Consider the following 23,489-nt stretch of genomic DNA (forward strand, 5'->3'; position numbering starts at 1 on the left):
AAGAGCAGCCTTTTGAACATTAAGAACACCCCTAGCACTATGGGATTTCTGATAAGGCAAGATCCCAGGTGCGACCTGTCCTCCACAATACTAGGATGGAATGTGATTTGTTCTCTAAACCTGCTTCTCAGAACCTTAAGATTCTGTGCCCTTTTGGTTGTGGGACTAGGATTTGTGACAGGAACCAGCCATGTTGGTGGTGGTTCACCACTATATACTACAAATGCCTGGAAGCGGGGAGAAATCTCAGTTTTGCAGTACAAGATTGAAGGAAATACATAGATTTATATTATCTCCTATTATCTCCATTCTGAGAATTGAGATCTGATGGCCTTCCACTGGGCCAATTTTCTAACAGGTGAATAGGAGTGTTAAACACAAGGGATGTTTCTGGAACCTGTTTTTGTTTTTTGTTTTTTGTTTGCAATATTATTGATGAATATACCACCCCCACACCTTATGTTTTTTGTAAAGGGGGTGTCTTTTATTTAAGATGCTGGCCAAATCTCCAATATTATGTTGCCACAGTCCTTGCTGTAACCTCTTCCACAGCCCTCCTCAAAGTGCTTAGGAAAGTGGGTCAGCTTTTCCTGAGAAATATATCTATCTGGCACTTTCTTTGTGAGTTTCTGCACTGCCAGCTGGTTAGGAGGCTGCACTCTGGCCTCTGTGTTTATGCACATATTGAATGTGCTTTGCTTCAATTATTCATTTTGGTACCACTGTAATTTCCTGCAGCTTCCCTTCTCGGGGGAGCTGGTGTGTAACAAGGTTTTGAAAGACTCTGCTTTTGAGGATATGATCCCATCTAGTCACACGACTAAGACTCAGCTGTCTTTATTTCTATACTGCACTTGCTATCAGAGAAATAAAGATTAACCAGTAATAGCAGAAATTATTCTGAGCCAATCTGCTTCAATCTCAATTCTGGAAAAAATCTCAGCATTTCAATACAGATCTATTGGAAAGCTACATCCATATTTGTCAACCTTTGGGGGTCTCAGGACTCATTTGTAAACGTTAATAGCTTGTTGTGAACAAAAAGCAATGAGTAAAATAAAATACCAAACACAAAGATCCACAGCTTTTCGAGAATGTCGTATTTTCTGGCTTCGTGGTTTTGAACCATTTAAAAATAAATACACAAGTGGCAAGTTGAGAAATTATCAGAATTCATATATGTTGATTCATTTGTTTGTCTGAAATTTTAAACTTGGCACTTAATGGCATTAAATCAAGAATCATTCTTCATTTCTTCATCCAGCCTCTTGGTCCAGCATACAATGCCCTTTGTTCACAAAACAGATACACATAAACAAAATCCTGGCATCCAGGTTTGATATCTGAATAATTAGAATTAAATAGATGCAAATCTACTCTGCTTCCTAAATTCTGGTGTCTGACCCATTTAAATTTTGCTTCCAAAGAAGGGGTGAGTTATGGTGAACAAATTGTGAGAGGAAAGGTGTGTGGCCAGAAGAGCATCAAGGTTAGTATGTATGCAAAGTAGAAAAACCATGAAGGGAGATGAAGATTAGGAGACTCAGCAGAAACATAGGACAGTAGCCATGGGAGCATGATAGTGTCCAGCTGTCAGAGATCACATCTAACTGACTGCTGCCTAGAAATCTGGTGAAGGTCTACTTTTTTCTTATATTATTTATTACTGCCTAAATGTCTGATGCTATGATTCCATGATAGCTACAGCAGCCTGTCAATTAAAAGGAAGAAGCAGGAAAATCCTCCCTCCAGCATGACCTTTTCACCTGGAGCCAGAACATAATTATCTCAACTGTGCTACCATCTGAAAGATGCTGTGATAGGGATCTAGAGGGGATCCAACTTATTCTTATTCCTGTCCTGCTCCATTCCCACCTTGGCTTCATAGTGCAAATGCCCCTTATGCAGCACAACTGAGCCATATTAGGGGCAGTGGGGAAGCCGCCACATCAGGACCAGTGGTTTCACTGACACTATGGGTCAATCCTTGCACCAGCACAAGCCCACAGCTTGTTGTCTTGCAGTTCCAGCACTGTAATTTGTCCGGACATATGCAATGCTACCGTAGTTTGCTCTTTGCATTGCCAGTTACAAATGTTTACACTGTGTGTTTACATTCAGCCACATGCTGTCTGCTGATAGCTGCCCATACCCATTTGTGCACTGCATCATCTTCTTTCTGGTGCCAGTTCTGGTAACTCAAAAATGCACAAAAGTTACTGTCTTCCACCCATCCTTTGTAAATGACTTGCGTGCTCTAATCAGAGTATGGAAGAAGAGAGGAATTCTTGCTGCGTCTGATCAAAGGCTTGAGGCTTCCAGTAGGAATAAGCTAGCCAGGAGCAGGAACTGATCATAGAGCTAAGCAGCAGATATTCATTTAGACACTGGTAATTGAATGCAAAGGCTAAAGGAGGAGAGGGGAGAGAACCAAGTTTATATTACCTCCATGCTGACACACACTCCTGCACCCCATCAGACATTTGGCAAATGCTAGAAGTACTTTTGTCATCATAAGATGACATGTCAGGAGTGGATGAAGAAACAGGTGAGGTGATAGGAATGGAACTGCACTGATAGTGTAGGAAAAAGGTAAACTGAAGTTTCCATAATTTCAGAGCTCATTCTGATAGTTACAGCCATGTAAAAACCCATGCAAATTGATATCAGTCCTTCAAGATACAAAAGATGTGTAACTTCCCACTTATCCCCATTTACTTCAGTATTGCCAAATCCACAGCCCAGTTACAAAGGATTGTTGTTGCCATTGCAAAGAAATCAGAAATACAATGCAAGTTCGGTAAGAAGCCAGTTCACAAGATCATGAATGGGGAAGAACAAGCATCCTACCTACCCAGCTTCAGGAGCTGTGCATGCTCCCAATTTGGTCCTGTGCTAGTGAAAACCTAGGTAGGAGAAGTGGGGCAGCAGAATGATAGCCTGTGAGATGGGAGCTGGATAGGGTGGCTTTTCCTCCTACATCATTCAGGTGCTGGATAGGATACTGTCATCTGCTCTGGACAGACACAGTACTCAGAAGAACACAGCTGTGTAGCTCAGCTGGTACAAGGGCAGGGCAGGAGCAGCATCGAGCAGGCCGCGCTCTCTCACCAGCAGTCAAGGTATGCAAAGGGCAAGGCAAAGACATGGTCAAGCAGACAAGGTTAAACCAGTAGTCAAGCAGGCACAGTAGTCAAGGCAGAAGCAAGGTCAAACCAGTAATCAACAGATACAGAGGGCTAGGCATGGTCAAACAAGCAGAAGTCAAACCAGTTGAAGCTGGGAATACAACAGGCTAAAGTCACCAGTGGTGCCCTTTGGATCAGACTTTCGGTCCAGAGTCCAGTCCCCCACAGGCCCGGGGCTAAATGCTTGGAAAAATTGCTACCACTGGCCCGCTGTACCATGCCGGGTGACTGAGCCAAGCGGCGAGACTTGTGTGACAGGCAGAGCCGGGCCACTCAATCCCTCCCTCTCTCCAACCAGCCAGCCAGGCTCTGTCCTCAGAGTTGGTGCATGTGGCGGCAATGGGGCTGGGCCAGGCGAGAGAAGCTGCCAAGCAGACAGCAGCTTCTGCTCCAGCCAGCCATTAAGCAGTACGGGGAAGGGGGATGAAGAAACACGGACTGGACTGGTCTGGACTGGACTGGACTGGACTGGACTGGAGCATAAGAGATGTGGGGAGGGGAGTAAATGTGGCGGCCGTAGCAGCCACAGCACGAAGGTCGGCTGAACAACCTCCTGGGGCCAGGCAGGGCTGGCTGGGAACAGGGATGGGAGAAAAATTGCTGCTTCCTGCTGCTGCAGCAGCAACATTTCTCCCCCCTTATCAGTGCCAGTGATAACTGGCACTGGCAGTTATCAAAAATAAAAACAGCCTGTTCTGGTTATCTAAGTTTCTCCTCATTTGCCACTGTACAGCAGTTAGAAGGATCCTGGCCAGTGGTGTCTCTATGTTTCTCAGGTATGAACTAGTGCTTTTAAACTAAACTGTTCTTGATGGGTGGAATTTTGACAGTGGGATGTGTGAGAAGACAGTACATGGCTCAAGTCTGCACTTTAATTAGGCTGCAGCCTACCTCCGCTCTTGTTGGATCTTAGGAGATGAGCAAAGGGGAAGAGAACTTCCAGTATTTCATTTCCAAAATGAGCAGCAATGGACCCTATGACCAGGAATCCCTTCTGCCTAATTGTAGATGTTGTGAGGAAGTGTGACTACTCAGAGAAACAAGGACCTGCTACTGGCACACCAGACAGACAAGGGAGGAGGAGGGGAGATAAGCAGGACTGTCCATGCAAAATGTGGTATGTGCAGGACAGTGGGAAGTGTCTTATGCAGAACTTCTTCTAAAAATTGCAGCTTATCTTGTGGCAGCAGGGGGTGGGGACCAAAATGCCTTTAGGTTCAAGCTCCAACATTACCTAGGTACACCTCTGAAAGTCACCAATCCAAAGGATCTCTATATGTTGCTACACTAAAGGCCTGAAGCTGACTGAAGGCTTTATACTACAGCCCCTGGTCTAGATGGAAGTAACTCCTCCCCGAGGGACAGGTCTGATAAGGCATAAAGGGATCTCAGTTATGTCTCTAATCCTGCCAAGACTTGAAGGTCTTTAGTGTCACTCACTGGCAGATTCATCAGAGGTAATGCAGTATGAGTCTCAGGCCTTGGCCCAAAGGGCTAGGGCTCAGGTCCCTCTGCCCCGTCTTCCTCCTCTTCTGAGGAGTCCTAGTTCCTGGCTGTGAATTCTGGGTTCCTGCATCCTGACTTCCTCCTTGTCTGAGGAGTACTCCGGGATGGGTGGAGGGTCATGGCTTCGAGTCATGACGCAATCCTACCCAGCTCCTACCTCTCAGATAATCACTTTCCCCTCCATCTACCTAGGTTTTCACCAGCACATGACCATTCAGGAGCATGCTCAGCTCCTGGAGCTGGGTAGGACACTTGTCCTATCTCATTAACAATAATGTGAACTGGTTTAAGATCTCTCCATATATCTTAATAGTTCTGGTAGGGTGGTGAGTGAGTCCCGCAATAGCATATTGGAATTGTATCTGTAGGACCTGGGTTCAAACCCCTCCTCAACCATTAAATCACCTTGGATAAGTCACTTTCTCCATTTTCATTTATCATATTATTATTATTATTATTATTATTATTATTATTATTATTATTAATTCGATTTCTATACCACCCTTCCAAAAATGGCTCAGGGCGGTTTACAAAGAGAAATAAAACAAATAAGATGGCTCCCTGTCCCCAAAGGGCTCACATTCTAAAAAGAAACATAAGATAGACACCAGCAACAGTCACGGGAAGTACTGTGCTTGGGGTGGATAGGGCCAGTTACTCTCCCCCTGCTAAATAAAGAGAATCACCACGGTAAAAGGTGCCTCTTTGCCCAGTTAGCACGGCATAAGAATAATTAATTAATAATTAAGAATAATTAACATAAGAATAATGGTAACCTACTCACAAGCTTTTTATCAGAATGAATCAGGTAAGTATTATAAAGTGCAGGGGCGTAACTACCATTAGGCAAGGGGAGGCGGCTGCCTGGGGGCCCCCACGCCTCGAGGAGGCCCCCAAAGGCAAGTCAAATGTGATGTGAGTGTGTGTGTATCAGCGAGGGGCCCATTTTAAAATTTTGTCTCTGGGCCCACTCCAGCCTCGTTACGCCCCTGATAAAGTGTGTTAATTGCTAGAGCGCTATGAACAATAACTATAGGAAGGCATATTGGATTTGCCCTAGCTAGAAGAGGAGCTATGGAGGATTAATACTGACAAAAACTGGTAACATGAACTGAAGCAGGAGTTTCTGTGGTGGTGGGGTGGGGGGGGGGAGAGATTGTGTGATGCATATAAGTTGCCAAGGGGTAATAATTCTCTCTAGAGAGCATGTGATTAGTTTTTGACTTCCTGAAGAGCAAGGAATGTGTCCAAAGAAGGGTGTCTGCATATTTGTCAGTGTCAGCAAAACTTGTAAAAGTCTTCTAAAGTCTTCTGCGTATGGAATGTGGAGTGCTCTGAATTCCTTATTTCCTATCTGGGAAAGTATGAAGGCAATTAGCTGCATAATGTGCCTAACCTATGCTGCATGCTAGGTCTAAGAAGATCAGTGAACTGTCAGGTCAACTGACATGTGCTGCAGTTATCAATAGTGGAATAGCTGCAAATCACCAGAAGGTGTCAGAATTATCATTCTCTCTATAAACTGAGGACTTTCTATTTGGAATTGTTGTTTTAGGCAGTCTATAGCATATTATAGATGCCAGTGATTGAAAATATCATCATGGTAACATGAAACTTTGGAGGTCATTTTCATAATGCAAGGTGTAATGCTTTTAAAAATAAAAATAAAATATCCCAGATAACAGTTTTTCAGCATTTTAAAATTTACCTCTGAGAGATGCAGTGTCTTGGATGACTCAGAGAAGCCAGAGTAAGCCTGATCTTGAAAGGTTATCTGGTTTGATATCCTGGGTTGTCCACAAACTGTGGTTAGAGCAAACCAGGATTTACTGGGTTCAAAAGCAACAACACATTGAGGTTTGTTCTAAACTTCAAACAGAAGTCATTCATTAAGGGAGCACCCAAGCCTGAAGTTTGTGCTAATAATGCATAATTGTTGTTTAATCATGGTTTAATGTTACATCTGAATCTGCTCTATGTTGCCCTTGGGTATAATACAACCAGGAGCAAATATTGGTAGTATAGTATTCCTAAGTTATTAGTATGAGCTAATTGGGGTTCCTCCTAAGATACTTCCAAGACACTTGGAAAGTAGTGGGAAATTAGGCAGCATGGAGCCTTCTGAATAACCCAAAAGGCTTGCTTTGAATACTTTGAACGTTGGCTGGTCTAAATAGAGGTGTTGTCTTATACATTCACTATATTTCTGTAAAAATGAAGGTGATCCTCACACTGATTTGGGCATTCGGGGGGGCAGGGGGGATCTGCATTCTATAATACTAAGGAGAATAATATGGCTAGGCAGCCAAGCTATAGATATTGGCAGATATTATGTGCAGCATTCCATTCGTCACAATGAGATAGCACTGCTTGTGCATCCACTGGTTCTCAACATGGTTATGGCTGCATATGAGACCATAGCAGCCCCAGAGTGGAGCACTCCATTGATGGAATCTGAGCGTCATGTTGGCCACTGACTTTAGCTGCTGCAGCCAAATGGCATTAAAATTACATGTATACCCTGTGCTGGCCAAGTGGTGCATAGAGACTGGTTCTGTGATCTATCAATATTTCAGCTCCCCTCCCTAAACACTTAGTTTTGGAAAAGCTATGTGCAAGATTACACCCACTAGATGCTATGTGGGAAGGCCAGTGACAGCCCCACACCCTCCCATCATTACACAAGTGCCCTTGCATAGTACAGCTGCCCTACAGTAACTGGCAAGTGCCAATAGTTATGCTGATGCTTCTGTAGGGTCTGCTCAGGAAACAAGTGCCAGGCCATGAATTTTCTAATCATTATCATCCTCACCCTCATTGCACATATTGCACTCTTCCTTCAAAGGGCTCAAAAAGAGCTGCATAGCTCTCAGGTGGTCTCCCATGCTAGCCAAATCTTAGCTTCAGCAGTAGAATTACAACAGGTGGTGCCCTCAATTCAGTATATTCTCTAGGCATCAGTTTTTAACCCCAGTTCTTGTGGATATTGCTGCTGCTGATAGGCCAAAGAATCGAGCTTTTAATTGCCTAATATGTTAAATTTGGATAGACAGACAAATAGGAAGGAAGGAAGGAATTATTCTGGAAAGCGCTTGGATTCATATGTGAAGACATTCAGTCTAAAAACAAAGGAGATTTGAGTGTCTTCAGTTAGATAAAAATAAGCTGAGTGCAAACCAAATATGTCCCCCCTGCCTTCTATTCTCATAAGGGAGATGGTGGTTTTTCTTCCCTAGGTCTTGGCCCTTTCCAGTCAGATAAAAGAATAGCTCTGGGAGAAGATAAAGATCATCAGGTACCAGAAGGAATAGAAGCATGTTTTTACACCAGGCAAACCACTGGAGAAAATTGCTAATGTGAAGAGAGAATCTCTCTGGGACCAGAAGGCTGCAGAGCAACTGCTGGAAAGAATCTGTATTGAATGAATACCACAAGCTGAAGATAAATAATTAGGCTCCAGTACTTAAGACTTCTCATTGAGGCTTTGCTCATCCAGCTGTGTCATATTAACACTGAAAGCCCGTGTGAGCTGTGCATTGGTACAGCACACAAATTGTTACAGCACACTCTAACTCAAAATCATGAGCAGAATATAGATAGATAATAGATAGATATAGATAGAATAGTATTATGACATACAGTACTGTTATGACTGTACAAGCTATTTCCACAGATACCCTTGTTAAGAAATACTGCATATTACTATTCATGTGCCCCGCAAGTAGCCCTATAGCTCTTATCGCTGTATTGTTGACTTTGAGCTAGGGAAAAATTCTTCTAACCCCAAAGTGAATATCCCACCACTTTCATCTGCAACAGGGTCCACATACAGAAGAAACATTATTCAGACTTTTTACTCCCATGGAGTTTCATGAAGAGCAGAGGAAGATGTAGTCAAACATTTAGCAGTTTGGAAATAGGCAGAGAAAATCTGCCATGAGCAACTCCTTAGTTTCACACAGATTCAGCTCTTTTAAAAAGTCAAATAAACTAAAAATCTGCAATGATATCACAAATAAATGGTGTATTAAATAAATGCAGTGATGTAACAAATAAATAATTTTGTCATCATCTAATACTACTTATCTGCATCCAGTGAATGGAACAGGCCATATGCCATATCTGAGCAAATCAAAGCGAAAGCTTTTTCACATCCCTGCTAACCACAGGGCAGGAAGACTGCACATTGCAAAGGCTTTTGATGATTCATATAATTGAGACACTTGCAACAGTCCTTGGACATTAGAGTGAAAGTGATGTGTTACAGTGCAGCCAACTAGACATTACCAGGATTTTCTAATGCAGCTCATAAGGCGCTGGGAAATATTTATGACATTCTTTTCAGCCATGCATTTTCATGTTAATAAGTGTGTCATGCTCATTGCATTCATAGGTCTAATCCATTAGCCATATGCCTGAAGATTGAAAGCCTTTTGCTTGTGGAACACCTGCAGTGTCCAAATTTGGAAGAGTGTGTGTGTGCATGTGTGTGTTCTGATAAGACTTGGCCTACATAATTGGGGGGGGGATCACCTTTCCATTGCTGCTGGATTCATTGGACACCACTTGCAGTTTTAACACTACGAATATCAGTGCAAGAATAAACTCCTTCATCTACTGCACTGATTTTGCTAGATGCCAGAAAAATCCTCTCTAGCCAGCACGAGGCTATTGATATTTTCTTTTCCCCAAGCTAGGAAACTGGTGAAATGTTTAATATGAGAGAGGGACTGAAACTACTGTCTCGATATGTGAATACAGTATTTTGGCTTGACTTCCAGGTCATTAATTTAATGGCAATAAGATGAATCAGTGTGGGAACTAGATAGTTGCTAGTTGCTTCAGCCACTTAAAAATTGCCATCTGATAACTATTGATAGCAGATAAGTTGGATTCATTAATAAATAGCGGTTATATAGAAATAGCCATCTAATTTATTTAATGAGCTAATTTATATCTTTCCTCAAGTTCTCCACCTAAGTACATTAGAAAGTGCTTATTCATTAAAAAATAGTACCAGTTCCAGGATTTGTGGCACCTGCCAGAAGTCGACACCCAGTAGACAGCTCCTAAACGGGGACAAACAAACTGTATCTGACCTATGACTATTACTACAATAAACAATATTTATATACTGCTTTTTAACAAAAGTTCCTAAAGCAGTTTACGAAGAGAAATAAAAATAAATAAGTAAAGTTGGCTCCCTGTCCCCAAAGGGCTCACAATCTAAAAAGAAACATAAAATAGACACCAGCAGTAGCTAGTAGAGGGGTGCCGTTCTGGGTTTAGATAGGGCCAGTTGTTCTCCCCCTGCTCAGAAAAGATAATCATCACTTTCAAAAGGTACCTCTTTGCTTGGTTAGCAGGGAGACCATCATAGATACTCTTCAAAATGATAATGTTGGTTCTGTTGGGACACTGATTCTTTTGCCAGTGTTTGGGTTCCTACAAACGCTTGACCTATCCACTCTTGGGGACACGGCGGGGAGGACCTACTCAGTCAACAGTCTCTTCCCCACCACTTTGATCTCTTCATAGTGAAGCATCTAATTCATGTTAAATACACAGAATTGTATCTCAATTCGTACCATCCTTCAGCTTCTGTTGCTGCTGTGCAACATGTCCATCTAAAACAACTTGTGTTGCTTATGTGGGGCATGTTCCTTTTTCCCCTTTACCTTCTTTAGAGATTTTACTTACTTTTCTATTGCATTTTTATACTGCCCAATAAGCTCTTTCTCTAGGCAGTTTAGAAAACTGCCTGGGGAAGGTGCTGCCTTCCTAATAGGGCTCATTCTTACAAAGCCATGGTTGCTTGCTTTTCTTGCATATATTTTTATTGATTTTTGTTCATTTGTTTTATATATTTCAGCAAGAAGGTCAGGATCATAGCCATTAAATACATGCACTATACTCTCAATTTGTTATAATATTTCTGATCAATATTTCTGACCAGTGCAAATAAATCACAACTTTAAAAAAATCATTATAAAAGCAAAACTGGTTATTTGGAAAGCTATATTAATCGCAGAGCAGGGGGACTAGTAGTGCATTCAGAAAGGACAAAAAAATGGAAACTAGGATTCATAGGAGGAGTTGGGATTACCATGACCTCTTGCTGCTCTGATCTAGCAGGTTAATTTTGGAATAGAATTATTCTATCCCACAATTTATCCATCCGTTGCTCCAGTTGTGAAGAGTAGTCTTCAGTTTACTTACCAGAAAAACTCTGGTCACTAATAACAGGCCAAAGGAAGTTCACTATGCATAGACAAACATTTTTCTGTACTAATTATATTTCAAAGAAGCTTAGGCCCCCTTCAGACATAACACAAAACCAAAGGTAAACGTGGCAGTGGTTTGAGTTTGTCGTCGTTCAAATGTTTGAGGCTGCAGTTTTGTCACCCACATGGGTCCGTTTTCACTCACAAACCTGAATTTGTAGGTTTGTAGTGAGTTTCGCTGCTGAAACCTGAGGTTAGAAGACAGCATCATGTTGTCCAAATTCTGCCACCGCCATAAGTTGGGTTTCATGTGCAAGCTCATCCCGCTACCAGAGAGAGGCCGGTTCAGAGCAGCCCAGAAATGCATCAGTTCTAGGGCAGCTGCCTTTCTCGATGGCTGCTTTTAAGAGCAGACAACCCACCCTTTGCCATCTCCTTTCTTCTCCCACTGTCACTTAAGAACATAAGAACATAAGAAAAGCCCTGCTGGATCGGGCCCAAGGCATATCTAGTGCAGCATCCTGTTTTACACAGTGGTCCACCAGATGCCCCTGAAAAGCCCACAGGCAAGAGCTGATGGCATGCCCTCTCTCCTGCTGTTGCTCCCCTACAACTGGTATTTAGAGGCATCTTGTGGCTGGAAGTGGCCTGTAGCCCTCAGACTAGTAGCCATTGATAAACCTGTCCCCCATGAATTTATCTAAACCCTTCTTAAAGTCATCCAGGCTGTTGGCTGTCACCACATCTTGTGGCAGAGAATTCCATAGGTTGATTATGCGTTGTGTGAAAATGTACTTCCTTTTGTCGATCCTACATTTCTTGGAAATCAGTTTCCTGGGTTGACCCCTGGTTCTAGTATTATGAGAGGCAATGTTCCTTCCCCAAACTAAAAAGCCCCAGATATTGGAACCTTGCCTCACAAAGGAAGGTGGTCTAGGCCCCCAACCCTCATGGCTGCCCTTTTCTGCACTTTTTCCAGTTCTACAATGTCCTTCTTAAGATACAGTAACCAGAACTGTACACAGTACTCCAAATGTGGCTGCACCATAGTTTTATATAAGGGCATTATAATTTTATTTATTTATTTATTTATTTATTTATTCGATTTCTATACCGCCCTTCCAAAAATGGCTCAGGGCAGTTTACATAGAGAAATAACAAACAAACAAACAAACAAGATGGAACCATGTCCCCAAAGGGCTCACATTAAAAAAAAAAGATAGACACCAGCAACAATCACGGGAAGTACTGTGCTTGGGGTGGATAGGGCCAGTTACTCTCCCCCTGCTATTAGCAGTTTCGGGGCGGAGCTACCATTGTGCGAACAGGTTCAAAGAACCCAGGCTGCCAATGGGAAGGGCCGTCAAAGCCCGCAGGGGTGTGTGGCTCAGGCTCCAGAAGAGCCCCAAGGGAACTCCCCCACACCCACCACCCCGAGCCAGTTCTGCCCTGTCATTTCAGGCAGTGTTTGCTGCCTGAAAGCCTCTATTTCCCTTTCTCTCCCTCCATCGGAGAGAAAGGGAAAGAGCTGCTTCCAGGCAGCAAGCACTGCCTGAAATGACAGCGCAGAGCTGGCTCAGGCTCTCTGGAGCTGAGGCCACGCCCCACCTTTGTGTGTGATGTCACATGCAAAGGGGGCATGGCCTCGAGCTCTGGAGAGCCTGTGCAAGCTCTGCCTGAAATGAAAGGGCAGAGCTGGCTCAGGGCTCGCCGGAGCCCAGGCAGTGGGTGGGTGTGGTGAGTTCTCTATGGGCTCTTCCAGAGCCTAAGCCACACCCCATGCGCTGACATCATGCACACGGGGCATCACTTGAGGGGCCGCCTGGTAGGGCCAGACCCAGGGCGCAGTTCAGCTGGCTCCGTGCCTGAGCACTTTTATTTTAAACTTCCTAATGATTGCAAGCATGGAATTGGCCTTTTTCATAGCTTCTGCACATTGAGTCAACACTTTCAATGTGTTTTCCACCCCAACTGCAAGATCCTTCTCCTGGTCTCCTTCGGGAGAGAGTGTGTGCATTCACTCACCAGTCAAACATACCCTGAGGTCCCTTTGAGATCCTTGGACCCACTCCACACACAAGTCAGGCTTTGTCATGCAAATTCTAGCTTATCTCAAGGTATTTCCGGTTTTTTAAGATGCTGGTTTTAGCTTTTTCTGAAAATGCTGGAGTAAATAGGGAAAGGCACTGACATAGAATCATTAGCATGATAAGGATACTCTCTTTTCAAATGCAGATGTAGCTCTTCAGTACTCTCTCCCTCTCCCCCTGCCCACCATTGGCTAGAAGGAAAACATGAAGGAAAACATGTGAACTTGCATCAAAAGCAAACCCCAGAGCAGAGGGGAGGGGCTGCTTGCCTCAATGTCGCAAGTGTACTTCGAAGTGGCTTCGCTCAACATTTACCCCACAACATGAACCCATGTGCGAATAACTCCCTGGTCAGTCAACGACAGCTCAGACCCCATCAGTGTATGTGTGAAGTTGGGTTTTTTGGCCCCAATGTGCATGACTCTACACTTGCTAACAATGAACCGCATTTGCCATTTTGTTGCCCATTCCCCCAGTTTGGAGAGATCCTTTTGGAGCGATCCTTTTGGAGCTCTTCACAATCATTCTTGGATTTCACTGCCCTAAATAGTTTGGTGTCATCTGTAAATTTGGCCACCTCGCTGCTTACCCTAACTTCTAGAATATTTATGAATACATTTAAAAGCACTAGTCCCAGTACAGATCCCTGGGGGACTCTGCTTCTTACTTCCCTCCATTTAGAGAACAGTCCATCCATAGCTACGCTCTGTTTCCTGGCCAAAGTTCAACCAGTTACCACTCCACCCATGAACCTGTCCCCTTATCCCATTATTGTTCTCAAGAGTCTTTGATGAGGAACTTTGTCGAAAGCTTTTTGGAAGTCCAAGTATACTATGTCAACTGGATCACCTTTATCCACACGCCTGTTGACACTCTCAAAGAACTCCAAAAGGTTGTTGAGGCAAGTATTACCTTTGCAGAACCATGCTGGTTCTCCCTCAGCAGAAGAACAATTTTATGATTGAGAATGCTTTCAATCAACTTGCAGAGACCAGACGTTATGCTAACTGGCCTGTAAATTCCCAGATTCCCCCTGGATCCCTTTTTGAAAATTTGTGTTATATTGGCTACCTTTTAATCCTTTGGTACAGAGCCTGAGGGTAGGGATAAGTTATATATGTTTGCAAGGAGGTTGGCAATTTCACATTTGAGTTCTTTAAGGACTCTAGAGTGTATGCCATCTGGCCCTGGTGATTTTGTGATTTTTAAGTTTCCTAGACAGCTTAAAACATCATCTCTTGTCACCTCTGTCTAACTCAATTCTTTAGCCTCTGTTCCTTGGGAGGAGGGGAATGTCAGAACAATATGGTGACTGTGGGAGAGGTGCCCAGCAATCCATCACTGCATCATTTTGTGGAAAAACGTAAAGAGCCGTGGCAACACCTATCATGGAGCGCATTCCACAGCACTCATGTTTTTATCACCCTTGCCCCCGCATCCTCCCATCATTAGGTTAATTAGACTTCACAAGCGTGCCACAGTCCCAACGAGCCAGTCCCCTGAGGTGGCTCAGGACATGCAACAGGCGGAGAAACTGCTCTCACACACCCTTGCAGATGTGTGCTCCAGGACGGGCAGCGGAAGAACTTTTGAGGGGTTCCAGACAGTGTGCATGTCCCCTAAACCTGCAAAATTGGGGTAGGGGCCAAACACATTTCTCCAGGATAAACCTGTTCAAGTTCATATCCCATGATACTTGGCCAAAGTTTTTAAAACTTTGGCTGATGGGGGCTGTAGTCAGGGAAACCTAATGGATAGCCCCCACCAGAGAGAGAGAGAGAGAGAGAGAGAGAACGAACAGCTTTTATTGCAGGGTTATTGACCCTCAAGGGGGCAATTCCATTCAAAACAAACCATCTACAGAAATCCACCTGTCACAACAGCAGATGACACCTTTGGACTATTAGGCAGACAGAGGTGGTTGATGGGAGCACTTTCATGGCCCCCTTAAGATCCACTTTCAGTAGCCATCTGCCCCACAGCAGGATCCCTCCACAAACACCTGATGTGCTGATCACAATCCACTTTGAAAACAATGGTAGCTGGGGTAGTGCCTCTTGTCAAGAGGACTGCTTGTCCTGCACCACCAGAAGAAGAGGTTGCACCCAGAAGGCCACTCTCCAATGTGGAGTGTGTGACACCGCTGAGGAAGAGGAGAAGGGTGGGTTACTTGCAGCTTGCAAGAGACCTTGTCTCCCAGAATGTGGAGAGCTGCAAGGTCACCTGCTCCCTCCTCTGAGAACTGGACCACAATCAAGATCAGAGGTGGGCGGAAGACAGGAGGGTCTTCCAAGCTGTCTCTGAGTATGTGGTACCAGGAGGTGGTCAGAGCTCCAAGCACACAGTGCAGGAAGTGGCCAAGGCCAGGAGTGTAGTGGAAGGGGCAGAGGACATGCAGGGGCAGAGCACCGGTACTTCTCGGCTTCTCTGGCTGTTGAGGTGGGCATATTAATTATCATATATTATATTATATTATATTATATTATATTATATTATATTATATTATATTATATTATATTATATTATATTATATTATATTTACATTTATATCCCACTCTTCCTCCAAGGAGCCCAGAGCGATGTACTACATACTTAAGTTTCTCCTCACAACAACCCTGTGAAGTAGGTTAGGCTGAGAGAGAAGTGACTGGCCCAGAGTCACCCAGCTAGTATCATGGCTGAATGGGGATTTGAACTCAGGTCTCCCCAGTCCTAGTCCAGCACTCTAACCACTACACCACGCTGGCTATGCATAGCCATGGAGGTTGTCATGGAAAGCACCTGGAGCTTTCCCACACAGAACTTCCAGCTCTTGGGGTATATGATGAGTGGAGCCACTTTGAATTACACTTGCAACATGAGTGAAGCAGCCCCTCCCCTCTGCTCTTGGGTTTCCTTTTTGTACAGGTTCACATTGCACACCTCTGTGTTTTCCTTCTATCCAATGGGGGTGGGGGAGAGAGAGAGAGGCAGGCCGCTGCATGGGGAAGAACACAATGTTGCCTTCAAAACCCCGTGTCCTAGACTGGGAGCATTTGTACACACTGAAAGATTTCTTCCCTTTTTTCCAACACATGTGTGTTGTGTGTGGGTGACTGACTACAGCCCCCATCAGCCTTTATGGGCCTGAAGTCAGGACAGTGGCCCTCTGTACCCACAATCACTCTTCATGGGTCCCCAGGTGGGAGAAGGGCCCTCTACACATGCCATGCCATGCCATGTATTGCCATGCCAGCACCGAAGTGCATGGTATACAGTTCTTTGGGAAAGAAGGTATAGGGGCTTGGAAGGTGTAGCTTTGGGAAAGAAGGTATGGGGGCTTGGAAGGTGTAGCTTTAGATCCCCCAGAGGAAAAATGCCCCTTTATCAGTGACCACAAGCACCCTATGCCCTTGTAGCCTGTAGCAAAACTCATCAGGAGCACACCTAGCAACAAGTGGGAGAAAAGCCTTCCCTATCATTACACAGTTAAGTGGGAAGAGAGGGGCCCAATCCTCTCTTCCCAGGGGAGGGGGGGATCCCAAGTCCCTTCCTCCCAAACTGGGGAAGACTGTTTTCCCCCAGGGAGATTAAAAGAGGACCTTCATAAGGGGAACATAGGGGTTCTCACAGCCAGAAGTGGCAAGACTTTCTCCTGACTGTTTAATGACAATGCAGCAAGTGGATTCCCCCTAGGGAGTGTCCACACCAGTTGCAGGCTACCAACCAATGGTGGCTATGGGTTAGCATTGGAATTGGTGCTAACCTGATGGATTCCACATGGCAGCCCTTTAAATACAGTGATTGCAAACCACATGCAGAATTGCCCCCTTGTCTTTCAATAAGGATGCATAAAATGTAGGTAACTCTCCCTGGCCAAAGGTGGTGGTCACATGGCTTCACCATGCCCCGCCTTTCCGGGCAGGTAGCAGTTCCTAGATGTACCAGCACCTATTAATTTGCATCAGAACCGCCCCTGACTTGTGGAGCAGCTGTGCAGACACCACATAGCATCAATCATCACAGGAGGCGGAGAAGCTATGTTCGAAAGGCATGATCACACTAGGCACACCCCCTCTAACAGTATGGCCAATGGTTGCAGCTTCACTAGCATGCTGATGCCTTGGACACAGCGTGGCAACACAAGCAAGACATTGCTTGCTGGGATGCAGCCTCGGCTGCCTAGGAAGAGGGTGGCGTCCCTCTGCCCAGAAGCCAGGGGCTGCAAAACCATGGTTGAACCATCATCTGCGGGATGATTCCAAGCTTCGTGGGTTAACCACAGGCTCGTCTACCTGAGGTTTCAGGCTATGTCCAAATGCACATTTACACTGTCTTTTTCAAGCAGACAGTGTAAAATAAGACCACATTTTTGCAAAAACAGTCCAGAAAATATGTGTTTTAAGGCAATCCCACCATAAATAAGAAAAGGACACTATCTGACTGCAGCTTCCCAAGCAAAATTGGCAGTATTGTTTATGGATGAAGTGCCATCTAACAGATTATATCTACTAGTTGCTAATAAGTAAATGTGTTTCCCTAACCAAAGTTCAAATAAAAATGTTAAAAACAGTTTATCATGTTCTTTTAAAAATCACTAACATTTCACTTCTGCAAGCAGGGTAAATCATGATGGAAACAGTGGCTCATAGACCTAAACTGGATTTGCCATCTACCCTCAGAGCTGTCACTAAGGATACCTGTTAGGAGGAGACCACCTGTGAGAGGGCAAGCAAAGAACAAAAAATAAAGAATAAGATGAGAAAATAGATTTACATTTTAAGAGGAGTCAAGCTTTGCAGAAGAAGAGAGATGTTCTTACAATGTTTTTATTGATGCTTTAAACTACCTTGGGATCTGCAGACAAAAGGCAGCATATCAATGCAAAATAATAAATTTTGGTAATAAATTAAATTACCAAGACCAGCTGGCATTATCATAACAGCCAAATTATACAGTCCATGGGACATTGGTCTGCATAAGTCTGCTAGAAGTACCAGTCCTGGAGCTCTAGTTAATGAACTGCAGGAGTGCAAAACAATTTGACAGTTGTTTGACTAAAAATACACAAGTAATTGAGGAAGATGCAAGTAAGAGTCTGAATATTTCCTTTTATTTTCAGTGATATTACTATTGATTGAGACAGAAGATCAAATCCTTTTGAAGTCTACATTAGTCAGTGTGGAATCTGAGAAAATGTAAATAACATCCTTCCTGGGTATCAGAAAGAACTAAGGTTTAAAATTAATCTAAATGGCCATTTCCGCCAAGAGCTGCTGCAAGATGGCTAATATAGCCTTTTCCAAAGTGACTTTCTTCCAATTAACTTTCAAACTGGAACAAGGCAGTTGTTGTTTGAAGGACTACAGGGTCAGAATTCACTGGAGAGGTTTTTAAGCCTGCAGGCCCCTTTGCACAGCAGCTACCAGCTGCCTCTCTGAGAAATGCTGAATCTGGCCTGGAAAATAAGACATGCTTTGGAACAATGCTAACCAAATGCTGTCAAGCTCAGTCCTTTCCTGTCACCTCCAGCATATAAACAAAGATGCAGCATCCCTCCTGGGCTTCAAGGCAATCTTGTGGTCATAATATTCCAATGCACTAAGGATCCGTGCGTTGAGGCTGGAGACAAATTGCTTTGCTTTGCTTTTCAAAGAGTTGAAGGTGGTTTGAAAGCAGGGTTCCTGCTCATGATGTGAACACTCATCTCATTTTTACCTCTGGTAGACAGCTTTAGCAATTTTTAAAAAATCCAAATGCATATTTATTTTGTTCTGCTGTCATTGCTGGTCAAATATGCATGCACAGAATAGGAAGCAAAACTTTTTTCAAACCTCTGTTAACATTCTTGACATTATTGTCTGACTTTAGCCTGAGACTTATACCAGTTTCTGAACAGTACTGCTGGCTAGAGATGTAAGAAATTGTGTTTGTATAGTTCCCTTATGACATGGTACAGTACATGGTTGGTTTGTTTTTCTAAAGTAGACATGTGATGTATTTATTTAGAAGAATTATAAGCCACTTTTCAGTTATTCCCAAGGCAAGGGGAATTTTTATTTCAGTAGCACCTTATATATTATGAAGAAGATAGACTTTGTCCTGACACATTTGCAGATTTTCAGTGGAATCCAAGTGGTTCCTTGCACAAGCAGAAAGCACTTCCACTTGTGCAAAGTACCTCCCTTGATTTCCAACTATGCTTCCTCCCTCTGCAGCCCCCCTGCACCATATCCCACACCTTTCAGGAGGGACTCCCAGCCTTCAGAATGGTTTTTCAGGGAGCTCAAAAGGCTCCAGCGAGAGGTGGGGCAGAAAAGCCCCATTGCCTTAATGGAGTTCCATTCCCATTTTTCTGGACCCAACATAATATAGAGGTGAGTCTCACAATCAGTGAGACCCGCCTTAAGAAGGTTTGCGGGGAGAGCGGGCTTAGCCCATTCTCTCCGCAGACAATCCCCTGCAGCCCTGGCACATTATTGCCAGCTCCATCATGGAGCCACAGGGGGCTGCGGGGATCAGGGGCCATGCGGCCCCCGGAAGTTCCAGAATCATCCAGAAGTTCCATCATCCAGAATCCATGGGCAGAAGTTCCATCATCCAGAATCATCCAGAAGTTCCTCTCATCCTGGAGAGACCCCCAGGGTCAGGAGGCTTGTTTCAGCCTCCCGGCGGGGGTCTCCTCATGTGTTGCCAGGTGCGGAGCTGCGCCGCAGCAACACACGATCAAAAAGACAAGGTTAATAGAGTGCTCGCTCTGTTAACCTCAGCTAAGGGGAGGGGTACTTTAAGAGGTTTGCTGCCAGGGTTGCAGCACACCATCGGCCAAAAGCGGGCTAGGCTCCCTTAGCCCGCTTTTCGCCGATCATGAGAATCTTCTCATAGTCATACTAGCTTTGGGGAACTGAGCGTACAAACAACCTCCATGAAAGTTGTCTGCCTGAAATGTCTGCCTGGAAATACACAGGCAGATAAAAGGGATCAAATATTTCCCTTTGTTTCTGATCATGTTACTGTTGACTGAGGCAAAAGATTGAACCATCCGGAAGTCCAGATTTGTCAAAGCAGGAGTTGACATCGGAGACACAGGCCTGTAAGTAAAGAGAGCCAGAGCTGAAATTCTTACTTTTCTTCCTCTCAACATCTTTTCCTAGAATAGGATCCCAACATGCTGGACTAGGGCCAGGGAGACCCGAGTTCAAATCCCCATTCAGCCATGATACTTGCTGGGCGACTCTGGGTCTCTTCTCTCTCAGCCTAACCTACTTCACAGGGTTGTTGTGAGGAGAAACTTAAATATGTAGTACACCGTTCTGGGCTGCTTGGAGGAAGAGCGGGATATAAATGTAAAAATAAAATTAAATTAAAATAAACATCTGTATGCCATACTTTTCACTTCCACTTGTCCTTCAAAGTTTCTCATTTTCCCCCAAGTCCTAAGCCCATTCTTTTAATAATACCAGCATTCTGCTTTAGAAACTATTTGGCTCCCACAAAACAGCCTTATAAATCCAGACTGCTGTCTGGCAGCAGGCCAACTCTGGAGTGACAGACAGGGCAAGCGGGAGACCCTGACCATCAAGCTCTCAGACTGAGTGATGTTTTAATGAGCACAAGAAAGAAAGGACAGTGAAAGGAGCTTCACATCTATGCAGTGACTGCCAGACTTGTTTTCAGACTGAAAGCACCAATAGATCATGTTTTGGCCTTTTGCCATTAGAATAATAAATGCTGGGCCAGGGTAAAAAATGTCTTCAATCCTGTCTGGTCCACGTTTCTCATGGGCCAGGCCATGGTTGTTCCCTGTAGTCTACATACAGTCTACAGTCTATTTTTATCACATAGTTTGGGTCCTCTCCTTTGATGCAAGGGTTCATTTTTACTGCCTGTAAGTCTTCGGTTACAGACTTACAGACTTCGGTTACAGACATTTTACATCTTTGCTTTTTTCTAATTTCACCTCTGTGACAACCCTACTGCCACTGCTGGTGATGAAGTCATCTCTCTTATGCCTACAAGGAAGCAACACTACATCTCAGCAGCTCTGTACAGACTACTTCAGCCTTGCTGACAGGATGACAAAGAAGGCATGTCTCAAGCCCTTTGGCTGGTGACCTTGTGGTGCCTTTCACTGACACCCATAGAGTTCCCAGACCTCAATGGGCAAAACATTTTCAAACAGCAACATGTCCTTGTTAGAAATCTACAACACACAAGGATTAGATTTACTGAAAAATTAAGAAATGGGAAGGCAGAAGATATTTTAGTGGTAAGTTACGTGGAGAAAACAAATACTAGTTTCGGCTGCTACAGTTATAGAATGTTGTAACAAAAGCTGTGCCCATGTAGGCTTATCTGCATATACATATTTAGGGCTTGGATTCATATCTGACCTCAACAGTCTCCCCTGTCCTATCCCTGCTGTCCCCTTGCCTACATATACATTGGTCATGCCCAATTGTAATGAACCCAAGTTTTTCCATGCCATGCTGTTCTCACATCAATAGATATCATGACTAAGAAGCCTGCATACATTCATATCCTTATAGCCCAATCTTGTGCATATTTACTCTGCAGTGAATTCCTCTGTGTTCAAGGGTGCCTACTCACAAGTAAGTGTATACAGAATTGCAGTACTAATATTTTAAATGGGACCAACTATTCCAGCAATAGAAGGTCTTTCATAGGTTTTCAGAAAATTTCTGATGTTTGGATTACAAATGCTTCCTTCTCTGCTTATGATCTGGACATCTTACAGACTATGCATAAGAAGCTATAGTTCTGGGCTTACTCTCAAGTTGGAGGTCACTGAAAACACTTCAGCTAAAATGTTGTTCCTTTTCTTTTCAGATATGGTGACTCAATTGAAAGCTCAGCTTTTGTTTAGCTTCCTATGCCAAGTAGCCTGCCCCCTTGTATATGGGTTCCCTGCTGATTCTGGAACAGAGTTCCGGTCTGCTTTCTCTGTTGCTAGAACCAGCAGTATGGAAGGAAGTACTGAAATGGTGATCACCTTTGACAAGGTCTACGTGAACATTGGCGGTGACTTTGACCCCAAAGCTGGGCTGTTCCGATGCCGTATCCCTGGAGCCTATTACTTCTCCTTCACCGTTGGGAAGTACCCCAAGAAAAACTTGTCTGTCATGCTGATGAGAAACAAAAATGAAGTACAGGCGATTGTATATGATGAACACCACCGTAAAGAGCGGAAGGTGGCCAGCCAGAGTGCCATGTTGCAGTTGGACTATGGTGACACAGTCTGGCTACGTTTACATGGAGATCCCAAGTATGCCCTCTACAGCAATGTGGGCCCTTATACAACTTTCAATGGGTATCTCATCTATCCAGATACATCTGGCTATTTTCAAAACAGTGTGAGCTCCCAGGAACTAGGAGATGCTTCAGGGCCTCACCCTCATGTAATTCAGCAACTTTCTGTGCACCAGAATGAAGTGTCAGAGAGACATCTATTTTCTGACCAGTCAAGCAGATCACAGGATCCTCGCTCAGCATTTTCTGCTGCACGTTCTGAAAGCCTCCTAGGATCAGATGAGAAGCAAACCCAGCACGAACCAATCACATTTGACACAGAGTTTGTGAACATTGGAAAAGATTTCAATTTCTCAAGTGGCATTTTCACATGTCGTGTTCCAGGCGCTTATTACTTCTCCTTCACCATTGGCAAGATGCCCTTCAAGACCATGTCAGTGAAACTGATGAAGAACCACAATGAGGTTCAGGCTATGATCTATGATGACAACCATTCCAAAAGGCGTGAGATGCAGAGCCAGAGCATCATGCTTCCACTGCAGTATGGTGACACCATCTGGCTCTACAGCCACCAGCATGATGGCTATGGTGCCTACAGCAACCATGGCAAGTACATCACCTTCACTGGTTTCCTTGTCTATCCTGAGACTAAGCCAAAACCACCTCCAGATGTCAACATGTCTCCAGGGTCAAGGGTCTAAACATAAATGTGGAAAAGAGCATAAGAGAAGCCACGATGCAGCAGACTCTGATGCAGGTCCTGGACGGACACCATCCTTTACATGACAGTGTTAAGAGCATGCTATTGTTTGTCCAGTGCATTCCTTATGCTGCACGCTTGTGTCCTGACTGCAGAGCCATTGTTGTTTCTCCCATTCATCTGTAGAATGACCTTTGCAGGATATGTGTGTTTGTTCATTATTGATGTTCATTTTAAGCATAAAGCATGAGGTAGTTTGGGGAGTAGAAGTAGGGGCAGTGGAATGAGATGTGAATAAAGGAATTGCTACAGAAATGCTGGAAGAGTTTGCAAAAGACTGCCCTCTCAACAAGGCACTTGGGAGCTGATAACATCCTCTGCATGTGCAGAGCAATGTCCTGAAAGACGAACAAATGTAATTGAACAATGAACTCAATAAAAACCCTGAGACAAAAGGTACTAGATTCGCTTGTATGTTTGATGTGAGACTCCCTCACATACCAGTTCAAGGAGTCTGTATGTTTCAGGGCAG

The 23,489-nt window shown here is 44.1% G+C and overlaps 1 protein-coding gene across 1 annotated transcript in view; it reads left to right on the top strand.

The window, feature by feature from the left end:
• Positions 1 to 23,412, top strand: part of C1QTNF4 (C1q and TNF related 4) — a 24,386-nt gene extending 974 nt beyond the window's left edge. Inside the window, exon 2 of the mRNA XM_053285898.1 lies at positions 21,838 to 23,412. Coding sequence (XP_053141873.1) covers positions 21,840 to 22,958 — 1,119 coding nt within the window. The 5' untranslated portion in view covers positions 21,838 to 21,839 and the 3' untranslated portion in view covers positions 22,959 to 23,412. The remainder of the gene's footprint in view (positions 1 to 21,837) is intronic.
• The last annotated feature ends 77 nt before the right edge of the window (positions 23,413 to 23,489 follow it).

The sequence above is a fragment of the Hemicordylus capensis genome, chromosome 1 (genome assembly GCF_027244095.1).
Source record: "Hemicordylus capensis ecotype Gifberg chromosome 1, rHemCap1.1.pri, whole genome shotgun sequence".
NCBI classification, from domain to species: domain Eukaryota; kingdom Metazoa; phylum Chordata; class Lepidosauria; order Squamata; family Cordylidae; genus Hemicordylus; species Hemicordylus capensis.